The 21,326-nt window shown below is 39.8% G+C and overlaps 1 protein-coding gene across 1 annotated transcript in view; it reads right to left on the minus strand.

Moving 5' to 3' along the window:
* Positions 1–21,326, minus strand: part of LOC310932306 (FERM and PDZ domain-containing protein 4-like) — a gene marked incomplete at both ends in the record, with an annotated part of 35,370 nt that overhangs the window by 12,097 nt on the left and 1,947 nt on the right. Inside the window, 4 exons of the mRNA XM_083895606.1 lie at positions 735–780; positions 2,404–2,506; positions 3,222–3,373; positions 7,509–7,631. Of these exons, the coding sequence (XP_083751732.1) occupies positions 735–780; positions 2,404–2,506; positions 3,222–3,373; positions 7,509–7,631 (424 nt within the window). The remainder of the gene's footprint in view (positions 1–734; positions 781–2,403; positions 2,507–3,221; positions 3,374–7,508; positions 7,632–21,326) is intronic.

Consider the following 21,326-nt stretch of genomic DNA (forward strand, 5'->3'; position numbering starts at 1 on the left):
TCCAAAACTGGCACGACACAGAATAATATGTCACTTTTTGCGCGCCCTCTATGTTCACGCGCCAGTGCTGGATCATTCGTCTGGTTCTGGTGTATATTTTCCCCCTGTAGGTCTTCATTGTGTTGAAATTTTATTTTTACTCAGTAACAGATAGGATTTATAAAGTAATATAAAGTATTGTAAAATAAAGTATAAGTACAATACCTGAGTCAATACGTACTTAAAGAATACAAAATACACAAAAAAAGTATTCAATACAGCAACTTGAGTAAATGTATTTAGTTACTTTCCACCTCTGTATGTACATATATATATGTGTGTGTGTGTATATATAGGTATTTTCAACACTTAAATAGGCTCATTGGCTCTAATTCATCGAAAATAAGGTTAATCCAGAATATATTATTCTTTAAAAGAATGATATTAGTTTTCAAGGACAGACGTCAGGATAATGTTTGCAATTGGTAACAATAATAACATTCCCGAAATGAGACACGGAACATTACTCATCGTCATGATTGTGTTTTTTTTCTCTGGTCATTATATGAAGGATTCAATTGCGAGTTAATGGATTGTTTAGTGTTCTGGGGTAAAAGGAGATTTCACCATTATCAGCAATTTAAAAAAATAAATAAAATGATACACTCAGAACAACAATAGAGATGGAAAACAATTTGTACTCCCCCCCCAAAAAAGAAGAAGTAGAAGCTATTTGTAAGACAGGATCGACTCACAGGATAGGGCTGGACAACAGTCAGCATGATGGATTCTTTGCAGCTTCTGAAACAAGAACAGCAAATCACAGAGTCAACAAAACCGCCAGCAACCGACAAGAGCGATGAAACGACAATGGCAGACAAACAACGACAGGAACTTGATTAGCTTTGCTGAAGTGAAATGAGCTGCCTCTGGCAATCACCATATACAAAAGAACATAATTAAAACTGCTGAAGAAGAACTCTTATTCATATCATCTGAAACTATTTCAATCGTATTATGTGCTCATGCTATGACTTTGACCGTAGTGTAAAGCATCACTAAAACATAACAAGATTAATTTAAAATAAAATAAACAAATTAATAATAATAGAATTTTTTTTTTTCTTTTTCTGTTACTTTTAGACTTTGTCTTGTATGTAACATTTCGTTTTATTGGCAGGAATTTAATATTGTAACTATGCATTATAAAATGAAAATAATTTGTTTTTGGAGCCTCAAAATAAACCTTCTGTATGTCATTTAGGTAAGAGCCTTGGACAAACAAGACAGGGCGCACAAGCCTCACACACCACCATATAGACCCTATCAGCTGCCAGAACACAAGAGGAAAATTGTTCGGGGTGGCCATGTTGGAGATGGGGGTAATAGAAGAGTCTAATAGTGACTGATATTACCCCATTGTACTGGTTCGCAAGTCTGATGGGTCAGTACAGTTCTGTGTGGACTATCGTAGAGTCAAAATGTCTAAATACGTTGCCTATCCAATGCCCCGGGTCGACGAACTTGTGGATCGGCTTGGCACGGCTCACTTTTTCATGACACTGGATTTGACCAAGGGCTACTGGCAGATTCTTTTTGTTGCTAGAGTCCAGGGAAAAACCGGCCTCAGATTGTTCCGGGCCACAGCTACATTTCAGCGCCTCATGGACCGGGTGCTGTGGCCTCACTCTGCATATGCTGCGGTCTACATGAATGATGTCATCATTCATAGTGAGACCTGGGAGCAGTATATGCAGCAGGTTGGAGCAGTCCTGGAGTCCCTGAGGAAGGCAGGGCTCACGGCCAAACCCGGGGAAGTGTGCGGTTGGATGGAGGGAGGTACGGTATTTTGGGTACCACTTTTTGGGGGGCGGGCAGGTGTGGCCACAGATATAAAAAACCACAGCGGTTGTAGTCTGCCCAATACCCAAGACAAAAAAAAGAGGTCAGGAGGTTTCTGCGGCTGGCTGGTTACTATTGGAGGTTCATTCAGTCTTTCTCGGCCAGCCCCCTTACCGACCCGAAAGGGTGCCTCAGATCCAATCCAGTAGACAGAGTCGTGTCAGCAGGCGTTTGAGAGGGTAAAGCAAGCCCTCTGTGGGAAGCCACTTTTATACACTCCTAACTTTTCTCTCCATTTCATCCTGCAGACCGATGCCTCAAACAACGGGCTGGGCACCTTTTGTACCAGGAGGTGGAGGGGGTCGATCCTGCTCCAGATTTATAGATTTATAGGTTTCATACGTTTTATTGTATTGTATTATATCTTGCCATATATTAAATTTTTTTGCCTTAATTAAGAGGTAAAAACACATATTTTAGTATAAGTGAGCTGGCCTTTTAAAGTTTAGGCAGATACGGTTGTGTCAGCTGTGATTGATGCCAACACCTCGCAATGTCCCAGAGGCTTTGGTGTGTATCTACCTGACCAGGTCGATGACCCGTTCTCTTGGAGCTGAGCTGACCGGCTCGTCATTAATCATGATGATCTCATCGCCTGGCAACAGCTTCCCCTCTGATGGGCCACCTACACACACACAAACACAAACACACACATGTGCAAATGAGCCACAGCTGATCAAATCACTGCTCTGCACTGCATAGCAAAGGCTATGCATCAATATATCACCACGTAACGTGAAAATTGTGTGTTTCCCTTCTGCTGTATTAATGCACAAAATAAGTATTCTCTTTTTTTTTTTTTTTTGGCTTAACGCTCTAAATAGTGCATTCATTAGTTCAGTTGCCTGCCTGCAATTCAGCACTGATTGATTATTGATATGCCTAATCACTGTGTCTGTGCAGCCATTCGAGCTGATGGCTGACATGAGGACAGAAGCGTGGCTTTAACAGTAATTTAGTAATCAGCCAATTAACCAGAATAAACAATTTGTCCAGGAAAAAAAACAACAAATATACTGTTCTGCTCATACAGTCTACAAAATACATAAAATAAGTATGTTATTTTATTTGTATGGGAAAAAGTCTTTATCGAATCACATCTGGTCAAATATTGTATAAAATATAACATTACTGAATACATGCATACTATACACATTATACATGTGTATAGTGAAACCTTTAAATATAACAGAAAGCAAGCAAGGCAATTAAGAAGATTTAGCTTTTTCTGTTTTTTTTTTTTTTTTTTTAAACTTGAGGATATTGTACAACATGAAATGATGCTTCGTGATGGTTCAACAAAAGAAGATAATCACAGACAGCTGAGTGTGAACCCCTACCGGGTGTGACGGAGCGGACCACCACCGGTTTCTCACTGCCTGCCACAAAGCCGAAGCCCAGGACCGGGTCACGTCTCATCTCTACTAGGCGAGGGGCAGGAGGGATGCCATCCAGGTGAACCTCCTCCAGGGAACTGCTCTGAGACACTTGGCTGGAAAACACAGCAAAGAAGAGAAACACTGAGGCACAACCGCAAATAAACAGAAAGATCCTTTTACTGATCCCCATGAGGGAAATTCTGGGACCAATATATATATATATATATATATTTACAAATAAAAGTACAGTGACTCACGTGATCCAATTTGTTTACATGATCAAACTTGTTCTACTTGCTGAATGAAACTCAAAGTGCACATTAAAATTCAACGACTGCATTCGAAAAAGGACTAAAAGTCTTAACCAGGATAGAAAACATAAAACCTTAAATGAACTATTTTATCAATGCAAGCAGCTGTTCATAAATCAGAGTGTTGGCTCATGTTTGGCCATTAGCACAACACAAAAGAGAGGACGGGTCCGCCATTTATTAGGAATTTTAAATCTGGAACTAATTTGCCTCATATATGCTCTGTCTGAGGGAGTGATAATATACCAGGGCAGCAATTTAATGTGAGACCAGTGTAGGTTAACATTGGTTGAGTTTTATACTGTCCTGTTCTCTGCCTTATATCAAGTAACTGAGGATGAGAGCACCACTAAAGTATAATGCACCATATTAGATTACACTGAGACACAGAGAATGTGCCTGTGCCTGTTAATTAAGAAGTGAAATACACTTTCACTGAGGTTAACTCACTCTCTTCCTCCCTCCTTCTCTCACAAAGCTTCCTTGGCAGTCATTGCTTTCTCTCCTGTGTCTATTGTTACCTGGCCAACATCCGTCCCATTTTTTTTTTTCTGCCTCTACTGTCCATATGGAAGAGCACATGAATTTCCTGCCTCATCTATTCTAACCTTTACACTCTCACAAAATGTTTTATGTCTTTGTTCCAGTCTGGAATCCTTCACTAGACACTGAGACTAGAAACTTCTTCAGCTAATAAACAACCTGTGTAGCCTCACCACTGGATATTTATGGAGTTTTTACAACAGATATATACCTGTGGCTTTAAATCTGTTCAGATGATGAAAAATGTTCCAACCATAGAGGACATTATCCCCAGCCAATCCAGAACAGTCTCAATCTCCGCCCCGCCTCCCATTTTCTTTTCCTCTTGTGCTTTCTCATTCTCTCCCTCTCTCTCATTAATGCATCGCCCTGTATTGTACATAGGAAGCAGAAATCTCAAACTAAATCTGTCTGTTCTGGAGCGTGTTCCAATCTGTGATACCGCTGGCTCATCTTCCCTGTCAGGGTTGTTGGGGTTTAATCCCTCAGGAAGGCAGAGGGTGGATGTCAGAAGGTCAGAGCAAAGCTGGAAACAAAGGGTCAAATGGAACACAGAGTGCCATCGCATGGGTTCAGGTCACAGACTGCTAAATGTTAAGGTTTCTACCATTCTGTTAAAATCACTCCTAAATGTCATGAAGTGTCACATGAGAAAAGTTTAGAGGTCAGGTATTAACAAATGACCGAATCACAGGGAGAAATGCTGCCACTAAAACTGAAATCTTGCCTCTGACGATATATGTAAGTATCCAAAATATATCGTTGTATTGAATAATGATCCTACACAAAATTTACTATAACAGCTGCTTAATTGACCTTTAAAGGTTCCATATGTAAGAATGTGGCCAAAAACCGCTACTACATTCAAATTCAAAATACAGAGGTCTTTTAGGTTAAGTTTTCTGACGTAACCGGCAACCTGTGGTTGCTCAGCAGATGAGACTCTACTGACTACAATGATTGGTAGACGGCGGTAGGTAGTGCCACATGCCAAAACATGATTGCAAAACATAAACATGATTTGCAGTCTGCAAAATATATTTTTAATGCAAATATTTTGGCTGTACTGTTGTTGCTGGTGAGTTCAGTTTGTTATATGAACATTATTCCTGAGGATTTTATGGCCAGTTGCTTTAGATTTATTACATAATGCACCATTAAAAGTCCAGTGTGTAAGATTTTGAGACATCTAGTTGTGAGCGTGCAGACCGTATTTTATAGTTATCATTTATTTACAAAAGATATAGTAGTATATTAAACGTCTTCTAAATGTTACACACTTTAAACTGCAAGGAAAATAGACGTTTTTGAGATGCACGTTGCATCATGCTGCCACCCACTGACATTATTCTGTACTGCACCTTAATCAACGTCTATGTCTCAGGACTACCATCACAGCATCTGCTGCCAAATCAATTCAGATGGACGCATCAGCAAGCTTTACCTCATGATATTCTGCTGTATTGATTTTTTCCAAGCACAGCCTTAAAATACATGAGTGTGACTCCTGGGAGAAATGTTTGGCTCATGCCAGACTTAGTCATTCATAATGAGTCAATAAAGGACTTTGATAAAAATGTAATTCAGTGAACAGAAGCATGTGAGAGTTGCATAAAAAGCTTAGCAAATTTAATCTACTCTTGGCAACCAACCAGTGATCGTAAACCATAAACTGCGGGCCACTCTCTCAGATGCTCCAAACGTGACAGAAAGATCCAAGGCAATCTTTTCATCTCTGAAGGCTCCACCCATACCATTACATTTTCACTTGCCAGTGTGAACAGGAAGCAGATTCTCTCCTCCGCAGTTGTACTACTAACGAGACGCAACACTGGTGAAAAGGACATTTGTATGCACAAGGAAGACGTTATGTTTATTCTACTCATCCAGACTAAAAAGCATCCTTAGAGTTTGCAAACGTACGACTTTTCAAACTCTGCTGGGGAAAAAACAGAATGTATGTACTTTGAAAGGAAAACCAAAGTGTGGATACACAGTACGTACTGTGCCTCTTAAAACTTCAAACCCTACACTCATGAACATTGTGCTCAAGGCAAAAACCATGTCTTTTGCTCAACTCTGCAGGTTTTATTTTAGCACTGAACAAACCCTTGAATTCATTTAACTTAATGTAAACAGACATTCCCTTACTGACTCAGGAAAAAAAAACTATGGTATCTTGGTATATATATATCTGTCCTACCAGGCGTGTGAGTGCTCCAGCAGAGAGCAGCACTCAGAACCCCGCTCCATCATATTAGAGATGGTTAGGGGAGTTATCCGTCCAGTGCAGTTAAATAAATCATTGGCTTTACTCACTCTCTTCCCATCTCTCCCTTTTCTTTCTCTCTCTGCGTCTCACAGAAATCCAATTGTCACACTCAACCACTGCCTCAAAAGCCATCAGCTTTTCCCTCGGAACAAAGCCACAGAGCCTGAACTGTCAGCCTTGTTATATTTGACTCCACTGTCATGAGGGAAGGGGGATTGTTAATAGGGGAGTGACAAAGAGGAGGGACTGGGCAGAAAAGACAAGAGATTAAAGCTTAAAAAATGGGAATAAAATGAGGAAATATTTTCAAGTAGGTTAGGAAGTCTGTGAGAGAGTAATGGTGCAAGAAAATTCACAATTATTCAATTACTTGAGAGGCAGCATAATAGCAGATTAGCATTGCAGAGGTATTCTAGATTGCTAACGAGGAAAATGGACGACAGAGACAAGGGAAGTGATGTCAAGGGGAAGAGAATCGGCAGAAAGTGGAGAATGTAGCAGTAGATAAAAGGAACACTCGAAGATGTAAGATCTTGAGAGGAAGCTACTGCAGGAAAAAGGGAGAGTAACAGGAAGCTGCAGCAGAGATTAGTGCAATACAAAAAAACAATACAAGAATATTAATAAGGTTATGGCCACCAGAGAGATCTGCAGAAAGCCTGTGTTTACATGTAGCTAGATTCATAGTGTCCTCTTGCCAAATCACAATGCCAGGCCAATGTGAGGATTTGCTGTGTTTACCTGGCATAAGGTTTTCTCTGACAGACTGCACATGCAGCTCTAATGCAAAATTACCAGGCCGTGGAAAGAGAGAGGCGAATGAAACAAAAAAAATGAAACACTGGCTCTTAAAAGTGATCATGATTACATAGCCGTATTTGCATTTCGAGCCATTTTATTTCCATTCCACAGCAGCCTGGAAAGCTGATTTGGTGTTTGCTGTGTCATGATAACCTAAACTTGAAAAACATGGAACCATTAGAGCAGCGCTTTATGAGGAGCTTTCACTATGATTCATAATTATGCTAAACAGACATAAATCTGCACTGTAGTTCTCCAGTGGCCAGTGTTATAACCAGATTTGACTGTAGGAATGGCTGGGTGTTTTACGATCATACATACTTGGTGAGGCAGTCACGCTCATCTCTGGTGCTGCTCATGCTGTCCCAGCTGTACGGAGGCCCATGCAGTCCAGCCCATGTGCCAAAGCTAGGAGGTGGCCAGCCTGATGTCTTGCTCTTATGGCTGGAACACAAAAAGAGGGGAAAATAACCTTGATGATCATTGTTTGTGTTGGTACAGTTTGTGAAAGAAAATGACTCGGAATTGTGAATCCACTTGATTGAGCTGTACTTGGTTTCAGGACATATCACAATACTGTATATACAATTCACAGTTGCGCTTGTCTTTTGAAAGCTTAAACATAAAGAAAAAACCTCTAGAAATCATATCTCACATATCACAAACACTATTGGTCAAAATCACATGTCTGGATATCAGAGAAAGTCACCGTCTCAGACTGATATATTGGACAATTGTATCAAATACAAAAATTGGTATCATATCATCCGTAGTTTGTTTACCTACCTTCTGCCCTCTATATATTGCTGAACAACCATGCCTATATAAAGGAGCAGCATGGATAATTTTTGGGGAATACAGTAAAAGCATCATAAATGAAAGTTGTTTTATAAAAGCAAGCATTTAAAATGACAGGAAAACAAAGAGGCTGAATTACAGAACTGAATTGAAGGTGACTTTCTAAAGATCACGAAGGACACTCTCCTCAGCTCTGCTTAGATTACTGTTGCTCACACTCTCTGTGTGTGGCTTGCAGTGTGAAACGGCACATGCTAAGTGCAATTGACCGTGGTCCATATCTGGCTCATTGGCTCCATAGATAGGAAATCAATGGCTGTGGATTTGGTCAGTTGCTCTGCAAAATTGTGTGCATGCGTATGTGCCGTGAGAAAGAATTATGATGCCGCTAGGTTTTCGAGAAGTAAATAGCTGGCATCAGATGGTGGATTATATGGGGAAAAAAACACTAAAAATTAATGAGAATATCGCCTTCATTCACTGTAAATCAAACAGTGCCACATTTCTGTACCTGGGATCAGTGTGAAAGAGCACAGAAAGAGTATCTGCTGCAATCTTTGTCCAAGTTTGCATCAGTAGCTGCACAGACGGACTCTCAAACTAACTTCATCAACATCGTCAGGTAATTAAATAAACCAGGAATGATATTCAACATAACTCAACTCAAATGCTACAAAAGATCAAGCCAGAGAAAAGAGTGCATTTAAGCATCTGTGTCCTTCCTCATCGTGTTTCATCAAGACCAGTTCACTCTTCTGACCTCACATCTGTGACAGCAAGCTGATGCAAAGCTACAGGATTAACAAAATGATTGCTGGCTTTTCGGTGCAAAAATCGGACTAATATTCTGCCACACAGTATATTCTCACTCTCAGTCTGTGCACGACTATCAGGAGTTACAGTTTTAACTCTATGACCTTTTCTGGCTGAGAAGAACAAATTCTTAAAATAAGTGAAAATGCATACTAGATGAGGATGTCATCGCTGTAAGAATCCAGCCGATCGATCCCCATGTTCTGCTCTTGATGGGTTGAATACATCACTCATGTCATAGCTTCCACTCCGGGAAAATTGAAATGGTCCTTCAATGCTCACAAAAAAAACCAATTGATATTGATGTCCTCCTCGGAAGCATTTCATTTAAATTCTGCCGCCATCCGACACGCGTGTCTCTGCTGATCTTCAGTCATCCACGGAATCATCAGAACAGCTTCACTGCCACTTCAGAATCACAATGAGGGCCACTTGTTTTTACAAATACAAAGAGACCGTGGTGTTTGCAGACGTGCGGATATCCAGTGTGTAGCCTGACATTCATCTGTGCTTGTCATTGTGCTGCTGCTGCTGCTGCCGAAAGCAGCTTTGGTCCAAACTGAACTAAACTGCCGTGGCCTTCCCTCCTTTATCCCATAATCCTTCTCATCACAGAGAAAACAAATCCACGCTGTGTATGTGTGTGTGTGTGTGTGAAAGAGAGAGCGAATGAGTCGATGTGCGACTGTGCATGTGGATGTGTGCTTGAGTGTGTAAGAGGATTTTCAGGGAGAAACAACGTGGAAACAGGGCTCCATCTCAGAGCTGGTGTCAAACAGGAGGAAGCAGAAGAGAAAATTGCCTCATAAAGTTCATGAAGATAGGATTATTATTTCATTTATATTCACTTCCTTCTTCCGGCAGAGAAAAAGTCACAAAACAAAACAAATCTTGCCCCAACCAGGACAGTGAGTTTAGATTGCGGTAACGTATGCCTCTGCCCCGATTGGGGTTTCATTCAATGACAGGACAAAAAAATCCAGACTGAAAACTTCTCTATCAGAAACACGGACATCCCAACACAACCTAACTTTATGAGTCTAGTTTATGTCGTCTTCTCAATTAACTTGAGTTTTAGGCCAACTCGAACCTGATTCCCCTGTTTTCCTTTCCCTTTAATGTACCAGGAATCTAAAAACAAACTTTCAAAAGCAGCAGCAGGGATGCCTTTGCTGAAAATGTCACTGTATTGACTTTTTTTTTTTTTTTTTACCTATTTCTCTCCAAAACGCCACCTCCTGGGATGGATTTCTGACAGTCGTTCACTCTACTTCTTAAAAAGGCTATAGTGCATTGTATAATGTGGTGACATGAGGTTAGAACAAAAGTAAGATGATACTTTGATGACTAATGTCTTAAACCTTCATTAAACCTTAACTGTCACTTAAAGCTGCAGTATGTTGAATAAATGAATACGTTTGACAGATTATTTTTCATTGGTGATGATTTACAAAACTGTTTTTTGATCTATTTATTGTGTAATATAAACCATATCATTTTCACTCTTTCATTTATTCATTCAACATTTGCTGCTGTGAAATGTTAACGGCAACATGCTAACATTCCTCACACCTGCCCAACATGTTGATGTCTCGCTCCTGAGGATTTACCCTCCGTGGATCAGGAATGTCTGGGCCAGATTTTGTAGCAATTCAACAAATATTTGAGGACAGGATGAACTTAAAGGTGCATTTGGCAATAAATGAGTCCTGATGCACTACATTAAAGGGATATTAGCTGAGCTAAGCTATCCCAATACTTGCTTTGTCGATAAAAGCTATCGAGCCAGATGGATTAATCAAAGCTAGTCCTTCACTGACTGCATTACAGACTCTGACCACCCAGTCTGTTTTATTAGGTTGTTTGAAACACACACAATGAAGCAGAGCCTCTTGCATTCAGTTAAACCAGATAATAATCCACCACATGGTGGATAAACATCCATCCTTATATGTTTTCATGGTTGGTGGTTACCAGAGCCAGTCAGCATGTTTTTTTTTGTTTTTTTTGCTGCATCATATGTCAAACCTTGCTATCACAGAACGCAGTGGAGCCAGCTGGCACTGACGCGGCTGCCCAGCCTCCACATGCTCCACTCAGCAACAAGGCACAGCCCCAAGCACTCGTCTCCTCTTGATTCGCTTCTACTGCAGATTTGATTGTTACTGTCCAGTAACGTAATCCACCTCAGAGCTCAGCATATAGGCCTATAGTACCACATAAGCCTGCAATGTGTTAATACATCAGTGTACATTACATGCACACAGTAAATATGACTATGACTGGCTTTTCTGGAGGATTTGGCAAAGGACAAGGAAAAACCTGGCCTTCATCTAACTGTCTTCAAAGCAAGTAAACCCAGAAGTAGAGCAAGATCTGCGTAGTTACACAGACGTGTCTGTTTTTCAATTCAGAGTATGAATCCGCTGAAATGAGATTCAAATAAGAAGCCGCAGCATTACAAAAGGTCCTGCCTCAAAACTGAGGCTGTTTAAAAGACAGCCTGGCCAATAACTCTGTATGATATTAATTCCACTAGATTCATTCATTAATTTTATACTCTGCTACACAGTCGTCATTCCCAGGACAGAAGTCAGGGCCAAGATATGTGTTTTGAATCTCCAAATAATTTGTTTTTCCAGCCTTTCACTCAAGGTTTCATGCTTAAAATGAATTTGCAATTCAATTGTTAAACATTTATCTCTTGGAAATGGCTGGTTTACTTAATTTAACCATATTTCCACAGGAATCTTAATGAGTTTTCTTTCCTATTACAATATCAGTCGCACAGTTTGCTGCAAAAGTTGTGGAAACCTCAAAGACGTGCAAGTTAAGTGGTTGGGTGAGGTGATGTCGAGCATAGGTAAAATGTAAATTAGTGTCTGGGTCACCTTCTTCTCCTTCATCTACTTTAACATGTTAATTAAGCTCATATTAAACAGCCACACTCATTCTCAGTGTGGTGTCGGACTTATTATAGATCTTGGGACTTGGCATGCAAAGAGACAACTCTTGACTGGCTGTGGTTACACAAGCCTACGATGAAGGAGTCAATTAAAAGTTCACACTAAAAAGCTTGTCCTTACAAAGTCATTAAAGTCGGGAAGCCAGGGAGACGCTTGATCAGTTGATTTCAGCACCACGGTCAGCTCCATTCTTTGTCTACACGAAAGTGAACAGCGTGAGCAATATGCACACAAAATACCAGGCTCTGCCACTGTGTAAAGTCAACTATATCAATCACAGCTGTCCAAGTCACAGTGTGTGCTCCAACTGCAGTGAAGCTCCCACACAGGACGACGGGTCATTAGAATCACCTCAGACAAACGTTGTAACGTCATGCACTGCAGGCTACTGGCCAGACTCACTGTGTCATAGCACAGTGACCGTACTTAACTGCATCATTAATGCCATTTAAAGGACTGAAACAAGTTTGTGTTGAAATGTCACGTTTCACTTAAAAGCTTCGTGCAAAGGGAGAGCAGCATTTTGTGGGTTGGAACAAGAGACGCGGTGTACATGTGATTATTTGTAAGATACTAGAATATAATGTGCAACTGTTACCAGAGATGGAAAGTCATGAAATACATTTACCCGCATTACTGTAATTGAGTAGGTTTTTTTTTCGCACTTTTTTAAAATTTGTAATTTTACTTTTACCTCAATAAAAAAAAACGCAACAGAAACTTTGGCAGTGGATGACAAGAACAGGTGAATGTTGTCACCTTTGACCAACGCATTATGTGTTTACATATGTTATTTTGTAAGCACTTTAGTTTGTAAAGGTTGGCCTTTAATTAAAAACAAATTAACTTGTTTTTGCACAACACAAGAAAGAACCTCAAGTAACTTTTACTCTGAGTAGATTTTATACAATTTACTTTTGCTTTTACTTTGACTTAAGTACATTTTTAGATCAGTACTTTTACTTGTACTTAAAGGGACACTGTGAAGAATTTATGGGTTTATAAGACCCAAAATCCACTTTTGTATACATATTATGTGCTCCTGCATTGTCTAGTCGCTGTATAATATTTCAATGTTTCATTTTCGTAGTGTTTCAAAAAGTCATGTAAAATAACATGGTCGCGGGCCGCGGTTGCATAGCCACTGTTAGCAGCGAGACGCCATGTTTCTACCGGAGCCTGTAAGGACGCGAGAGAACAAAACAAGCGTCTCTTTACTTGTAGCGGAAGTCCAGCCTCCTCTCTCTCCGCTTCATCTGCTATGGCCGCGGTAGCTCGCCTTCTCCCTCGCCTCACGAACCTCATCTGCTGACACGGAGAAAGACGACGAGGACGACATTTGACCGGCTGAGGATACCGTATCGCTCAGGAATGGGAGGGGGTGAGCAGAGGAGCAGTTCTTTGTTGTAAATTTCAGTCTCTCCTCTAGTGGCACTATAAACTACTTACTTCACCTTTAAGTAAAATGTTATCAAAATACTGAAAACACAAACAAGCGTCCTTCTTGTCCCTGTTCACCGCTGCTCTACTGCTGTATTCGCATATGCAACTTCAGTTCTGCTCACAGTACTGGAAGAAATCACCAAAAGTCACCCACTGCAGCTTTAATTATGAAGTAATTAATTTAAAAGATAAAGAAAAAAATCCATAAACCATTAGTGACAAACCTTAGTGAAGGCATTTCATATTTGTTCTGACACAATTGTTGCCCTTTAGAAGCTTGTGTTCTATGTCACAGTTTTGATTGACAGGAATGCTATTGTGATGAAAGTGAGGGAGCTGAAACAACAATCAATAAGTACCATATGAGGTCATGCTTGTTAAAGTACACATATTACTTTATATGTATTGCGCTTTGTCTTTAAATATATATGAACAACGTATGCTTCACTCCTATCAAGACAAGACAAAGGAGGAATACTCTCCCCTTCCACTTCTCTTTTATATTTGTTTACAAGCTGCCAATGTGTGACAGACTGTTGGTCTTTGCTGTATCAGTACCAGCATCATTAGGCCTGAAACACTTTACAGTGTTGCTCTCCAACCTTTGTGGCACAGCGGTGTGTCTCAGTGGGACAACACAGTCCGCGGCACACAGCATTGATTCTCTGTAAATGTCACACAAAGCCCCGCAGTTCCAGCGGGGCTGGAAACACAAAGGGCAACAGAGCATGTTTATAAACTGTGTTTTTAGAAGGTGATGGATGAATTGTGTTTATTTTGTTGTGGTTGAAGCAAGGATGACCCGATTTGGCTCTTGAAACTAACCACTCTTGGCAAACGGACAAAATTTTTTATATTTGTATGATTGTATCCACCGCTGTTACTCTACTCTGAACTCCATCAATGAATCTAGGAACAAGCACTAATGGACAAGTTAATGCAAGACTACAAATTAATTGATGCATATTCAATTAGTAAATCAATTGTCAATCGGTTTGAGTGTTTTTTAAATAATTAATAAAAGTGCTCAGATTGTTTTAGCCTCTTAAATGTGAATATTTTCTGGTTTATAAACGATCATCATCATTTAAACCATTTAAATTGAATGATTTTGGTTTGTGAACAAAACAAGACATTTGAAAACATCATCAGTTGCTGGCTTTAGAAATGGTGATCAAGATGTTTCTGACATTTTATGGACCAAACAACTGAGTGACGAAATAATCCATAGATTAATCGATTATAAAAAATACTGTTTGGTTAAATTAAAGTCATGTGTCCCTCCAGGGAGAGTTATAAACTCTTACTCACCGCTAAAATTTAGCTTTTCACTCGATTTTAAGGTCTCATGTTATACACAACAGTTGAAAGAAAATCAAAAGCTCATGTGATTCACCACATAATATCAAATTAATTGATTTTTTTCTGTGTCAGAACCCTTTATTCTTATTCACCTTTGTAATGGGAGCATAGCAGTGCTTTGGCTGAGGTCCTGCCTGTGGGGATTTCACTATCACTCCATTTCTAGCTGGTTGACTGTGCTCGTGCGACATAATGACAGCCAAGCATTGACTCGCTCCATCTGTTTGGTTCGAGTTAAAGAAAGAACTCATATGAACATTAGCAGCATTTGTGTGCGTATATACACGCATGAATACTACACTGCTTTTGTCACCGGGGTGGGGGTGGGTGGGGGGGTTGCGTTTGCTTCACGTCAAAAGATAGAGGTGGGAAAACATCACATTCGACAAGAACATCTGCAGCAAACGTCGAAGCGTAATTCAGCGGGATATAAATAGCACAGCCGAACAAGCGTCGCTAAACGCTCCTCAAATAAGATTACACAGGAGGATGTGATCATCAGAATAAATGAGGGACCCTTATGCTCTTGTCTTTGCTTCTTGAATCCTAATGTAGGAATGAAATCCTCACTCTGTACCATATGCTAACGCATCCAAGAAAGAAAGAAAGAAAGAAACTCACTATTGAGAGTTGTATATACTTCAAATACTGCTGAAAAAGAGGTTTAGCGTAATTAGAATGCAATTTTTTGGCAACCAGCTGGATGCACCTCCTATACACAACTTCCTAGAGAGATCTGAGATCCAATGTGCTTTATAATGACATGTTTCATTGACAAAATACACAATACCTCCCATATGTACAGTATGCTGTTCCCTGCAGACTTGTTAATATTTTTTCACTTGTATAATGTCTCCCTTTCGAATAAATTATCAAATTATTGGAATTCTATATCGTCTTAAACGGCCTAGACCTGTGACACTGGAGCTCATGTGGGTAAATTGCAATTCTAGTAAAAGTTATTAATTCATCTGCAAACATGGAACCTGTCATTGCAATTAAAATGATGAATCAGTAGTGTAGTATTTTGTTTTTTGTGAACGATAATAATAATAATAATTAAAATACCTTAATAGAAAATTTATAATTTTATACAGACCAAATTTGCCAAAACATAAATAACAATTTTAGATTAATATAAATATATTTTGAAAAAGTCAAGGTCCCATTAGATTAAACTCAAAATTGATAGTATTAGCATGCAAAATTGTGAAAATACATGGGTAGTTGCAGTATTACGGTCATCAGAGGAAACTATATGGTTCCTATGTTGGATATTTTTTTTTTTTGAGCTTTTGGTGTGGAATTAGTAAATTTCACAATGTATTTTTCCGTTATCTGATTTGTTCATCACTTCTCAGTGAAAGTTTCATGAGAATTCAGGTAAATCAGGTCTAACAGTGTTTGAAAGATGGCATAACTTTGAAATTAGCACGTTTTGTGTTTATGAGGTGATTTCTGATGTCTAATGCTGTTCATAATTCCTATTTAAATTAAATGAGTCAAGTTATTTGGAGTGATGACTAAATCAGTGAAAGAGCAGAGAGTTTGAGACTCTTGACCTCCCTGTTTTCAGTTGCACATCAGGTTTTTTTTTTTTTGTCTGCCAGTGCGTTAGTGTGTGTAGTGTGTGTGTAAGTGCTGTAGGCAGAGTTTACAGTACAGTATGTCTCTGAGAATGCACAGTGGCACTTAAGTATTATGTGACAGTATCTGGAGCAGAACTAATCCCCCCACTCGCCTGTTTAACAAACAGATGTATCAGCACACAAACAACAGGCTGAAGGCACAACCATCATCTGCATTCAATTTTAGGCATTGTTTCGACCAAGTTTCTTCCAGTTTATTTCTCAACTCCTCAACTATTCATATTGGCAGCTCGAGAATGTAAGCAATGTTGAGTTTAGTTTCATCCACTATTCCCCAACAAATGCAAATCATAAAATTATGCTCTCAACACAAACATTGCCGACAACGTTAAAGAAAATACACACAATTTCAGTGACATTAAAGTTGAATGAAAAAGATTAATGTTTGATTAATTTGTTCCTCCGCGCTTTCTCCCAGCCAACTTTACTGTGAGAGTGAGAGAATATAAAATTCAAGAGGCAGAAGATATTTTTAACTTCCCTTCTGTCCTACAACCAACAATTTGCTCCTTTTATGTTATAAAAGCGAGTCCTTGTAATCAATTATTGAGTGTGCACTTTGGAAAGAAGAGTGGCACGAAACATCCATTTACTTCATGCATCACTTGTTTTACCTGATCGAGAAAAGATTTGAATGTGATTAATTAAAAATAACATAGCTCAGGAGAGGATGTAATGACAGCAAAAAAGGACAAAACCACCCACGTTGCTTGCATTTTGTTATTGCATCCAAGAGTGCTTATCTAAAGGGGGACCAGCAGCTGTAATGGCAAATGATACAGAGGTGGAGGTCAAAGACATAGAACATTGAGACATGTCCAATAAATGGAACTTTGTCTGTCATACTGTTTTTGTTTTATGAGCTGCAAACTTACACACACACAGGTTTCCACAGCTATTATTCTTGGGACAATACACTGACTTCCATTCATTTGAACAGCCTAAACAAGTGCTGGGGATAGGTTTTGGTCTCATGAGGACTGCTGGTCCTGATAAGGTTAGTGTTTGTGGCAGAATAGGTCCTAAAGAGGTACTAAATACAAGTACACACATTTAAAACAGAAAAACAACCATTGACCATTTGATTTCTAATTTTATCCCTCTCTTTTCTTTTTAAGATTTTGAAAGACTTATTGCTCTCCTGTTTTCTGGGCAGTCCTTTATTTTAATACAGTGTCGAGCTTGAAACGATATGTACTAAAGCTAAACTTTTATATTTTGTTTAAAAAACAATTAATTGTGTTTCAATAGACTGTTTCTTCACTAAGTAGTTTGGTGAATAGCCCTACTACTATCAGAAAGACTGCCTGTGGCTGCGAGCCATTCAGACTATGGAGGAGTGTTAAGAAACGACGTCAATGAAGTGTTAAAATCCCTGCTCTAGGCTGCAGGGGCAGTGCTGAGTATGGGCTTTTATACACACACTTCCAATCCCCACTTTGCTTAATATAAAAAAACTCACCAGGTCATGTTTGACATGATTTTTGCTTGATTTAAGGCATGACAAAGTGAGGACCTGGAAAAACGTCCCCTGTTCAACGTGAGTCCCCTCTTTGTGGGTGTGTAGCGACACCAAAGACCCCTGTTCTACTGGTTTACGAGTGCACGCACGCACGCACGCACGCACACACACACACACACACACACACACACAGCTGCCAACTCATTATAGAGTTGACTGTGGTGTTGGTATAAAGTAAAAACTTGGGACAGACCATCTTGGGATACATGGATGATTTTGGTGCCTTTGTTCTCTGGGATTGTTCAAGGGGATTCAACCTCAAGCCAAACTCCATTACACGCCTGCTATGATGAGCATTATGGAAAGAAGGAGAGGTGGCTGCATCAGCACATGCAAACCGTTTTAAATGTAAACGTCCACGGTCATCGTATGGTCACAGCACGGTAGTTAAAAGCCTATGAAGCAAAGTGTCTTTTAATAATGCGCTGCTGAATAATACATGATGAAACACGAATAGAGGGAAAAGCATGTTACTGTTTCCTCCCACCACACAAAACATGTTAGAATGCTAGATATATTCGGTCAGGTTGGTCCCTTGTGATCCACCCTCCATCTGACGTTGGAATTTCGTTGTGCAATTTGACAATAAATATATAATTTTCAGAGCATGAAAAGTGACTCAATAAGAATGTCCCGTTTTTATTCCATCTTTGATGAATGAAATCTGAATTCCAGTGTGCTCCCTGTTTGAGATTCATAACATAATTTGGAGCAACATTTTGGAGATGAGGCTGCTTGTTTCTCTGTAGTGCAGACAGGGGAAGGAAGTCTGACAGCGACAAGAAACAAAATGGCTTTTTGCTTGATTTTCAAATTCATCAAATCCAAGTGTCTCGTCAAAAAGGGCACAAGGCGAGGGAACATGTTGTGCAATGTTTCTGTATTAACTAGTGTGAGAGATAACTGGAATTATATGTAATCATGACAAAACAGAATATTGGTCTTTGCAGGAAATAAATGAGTACAGATTGAATGGCTGATTAAAGTACTACATTTAAGACCTGGCATATTTTCTCAGACAAGGAGTGAGAATGATTTGTCTTCTTTTTATTCTGAAACTAAAAACAAAACATGCCTGGTTTATTTCGGCATCCTGACACAGTGAAAACCCACGTCAGTGTCAATATAGAAGATGAATCATCTATAAATTACAGGCTAGATAGGAAAGATAGATACACAGACAGGTGGATGGATGTGCTGCTGTCGTACAGTATAACAGACAGTGATAAGTGTGATTTCATTTCATAGACTAAATGGAACAGCCGACAGTGTCCTCACACTGTCAGCCCCTCCTGCACTGATCACCCACCAAATCCCTTAGGAGGATTATCCAGACACAAATCAAGAAAATCGTGCAACTTTAAGGGTTAAGGGCAGAGAATGAGAAAGAGAGAAATGGAGTGAGGGATGGCTACATGTCATCTGTGTGGAGACATAACCCAGTAACTGAATATTTTGAACACAAGAGACATTTAAGAACCATAGAGACATCTAATGTGCTCTTACAGGTCCAGTTTGTATGAATTAGTGACATCCTGTGGTGAGACTGTAGATTGGAATAAAAAGAGGCCTCCTCTAAGCACCTCAGAAAACTACGGTGGCTTTTACCAGAAATATGGATTTCTTCCACATCTGTGTCATCGACTGTATATTCAAAAAAAAGGATACAAATTGAAGCCAAGGAAGTGGAATGAAAGCATAAGTTAGCCACCAGGATGCAAATAAACAGACAGCAAAAGCCTCTTTAGTGCGCAAGCTTCCACTGGTGGTACTACAGAAATACTGTTCTACTGTATATACCAGGATATGTGACCGGAGTGCGTACAAACCTTATCTCTCTCTCTCTCCATCCATCTTAATCCAATTTGGCTCTACCAGTGTCTGAAGTATATGTGAGGAAGAGGAGGATGATGAGAGAGCAAATTATCTTATTGGGAATAAATCTGCCTACCATAGTTGATTTTTGCTCAGCCTATTTACACCACTGTATTTTAACGATAATGGTGTTACTTGGAGAGCTCAATATTTTCGCAGGTGGTACTTCGTGTGAAAAGTTTGAGACTGACATAGCAAAATAATACATGAGTGGACGATAGCTATCATTGTCCAATCAGGTGCCTGGTTGCAAGTGTGAAATCTGTGAAATTCCAGTTTGCCGACAGTCAAATCTAAATTGTAAGCTTCCACTTCAAAATGCTGAAAGCACGCTCTGGCCGGTTTCTCTGTTCAGGCTGCTCTAGAGATATGACAAGATGCAAGATGGTGGCCTCCTTAATGCAAAGCCCCTGCCGAAAGTATATATATATAAAAGGCTTATTCTAAAGGCCCATTTATGGACAAAACAGACCAATACCACCAGAAATAGTAGGGGCAGTGGAGTCAATAGCCCAATTGACAACGGTGTGCCAGAGCTCGCTGGTTTATCCCTGCAGCCAGAAAAGTGTCTGCCAGGCGCTCCACTTCACACACTGGCAAGCTATGGTTTTAATCGACGGGCTATCGGATGAAGCAAGTTGTCAAAAGTCGCGGTGGACATATAGAAATATTGAAAATGCCATCATCGTCATCGATCTCTCTCATCGGCTACACCAGAGAGTAAAATTCCCCATTAATGGAACGACTTACATTAAGCGGTCTTACATTCCACGGCCACTAAATCTGCTTGCATTTCAGTCTATTTTAGATCGAGCACAATAATAAATAACCCTTTTTAATGGTTATGGCTGTTTGTTGATGCCTACAACTTGGTACTCGGCATTGCCCTCTAGAGGAAATACTGTGTAAACGTCCATACAAATAAACTCAATAAAAGCACGGAGGTATCGTGGCAGAGATAATGTTTGGGACCGACAGGCGTAAAACGGACAAAAACAGACAGGATGTGACAAGGTTGGTGTGTGAGCATTATAATAATATGTTATGCTACACATTTTCTTTACCACGAGATTTTGCTGGTCATTTTAAGGCAGGACAGGGTCCTGCAAATCACAGGTTATGACTTGTCAGATGGTTCTCAGTACACAATGGAACTTTGCCCTATAAAGTAGCAGCATGCATTGGCACAAAGCAGAAGGCAATTTGGCATATGTTACTGTAATCTGATATTCAGAGCACAAACAAGCCCTGCTGGCTGACACTGAAGCCAAGATTTTTTACCCAACAACAAATACTGATAGAGCCTCAGTGTTTAGGATGCACAGAGCGAAATGAAGAAGAACGGCTGATTTAATGTTTCCAGAAACAGATCACAGGTGCATCTCACCTGCAGCACCTCTTACAATGAAAGATTTATTAAAAGTATTAAAAGAGGATAGTGATCCATAACTTGTCAGTAAACTTTATGATGGGGCCATTCGCAAAAAAAAGGGTCCTTAAACGTAAGATGACAGATCGTCTAGATAAACTCTAGCCATCTGCGCAACTCACAGGTGCCTGTTAGCAACACTACACCATTATTTATTTTCACCATGTTACAGTCTGTTCACAACAAATGGAGCTAAATGTGCTGGCTGTGATGCTTAAGTGGAAGGACAAATGGTTTAAAAGAAGGGTACGGCTGGGAGAGGAGAAAGTCAAATAAGGTTTA

Source organism: Microchirus variegatus (assembly GCF_963457635.1).
Source record: "Microchirus variegatus genome assembly, chromosome: 1".
Lineage (NCBI taxonomy): Eukaryota > Metazoa > Chordata > Actinopteri > Pleuronectiformes > Soleidae > Microchirus > Microchirus variegatus.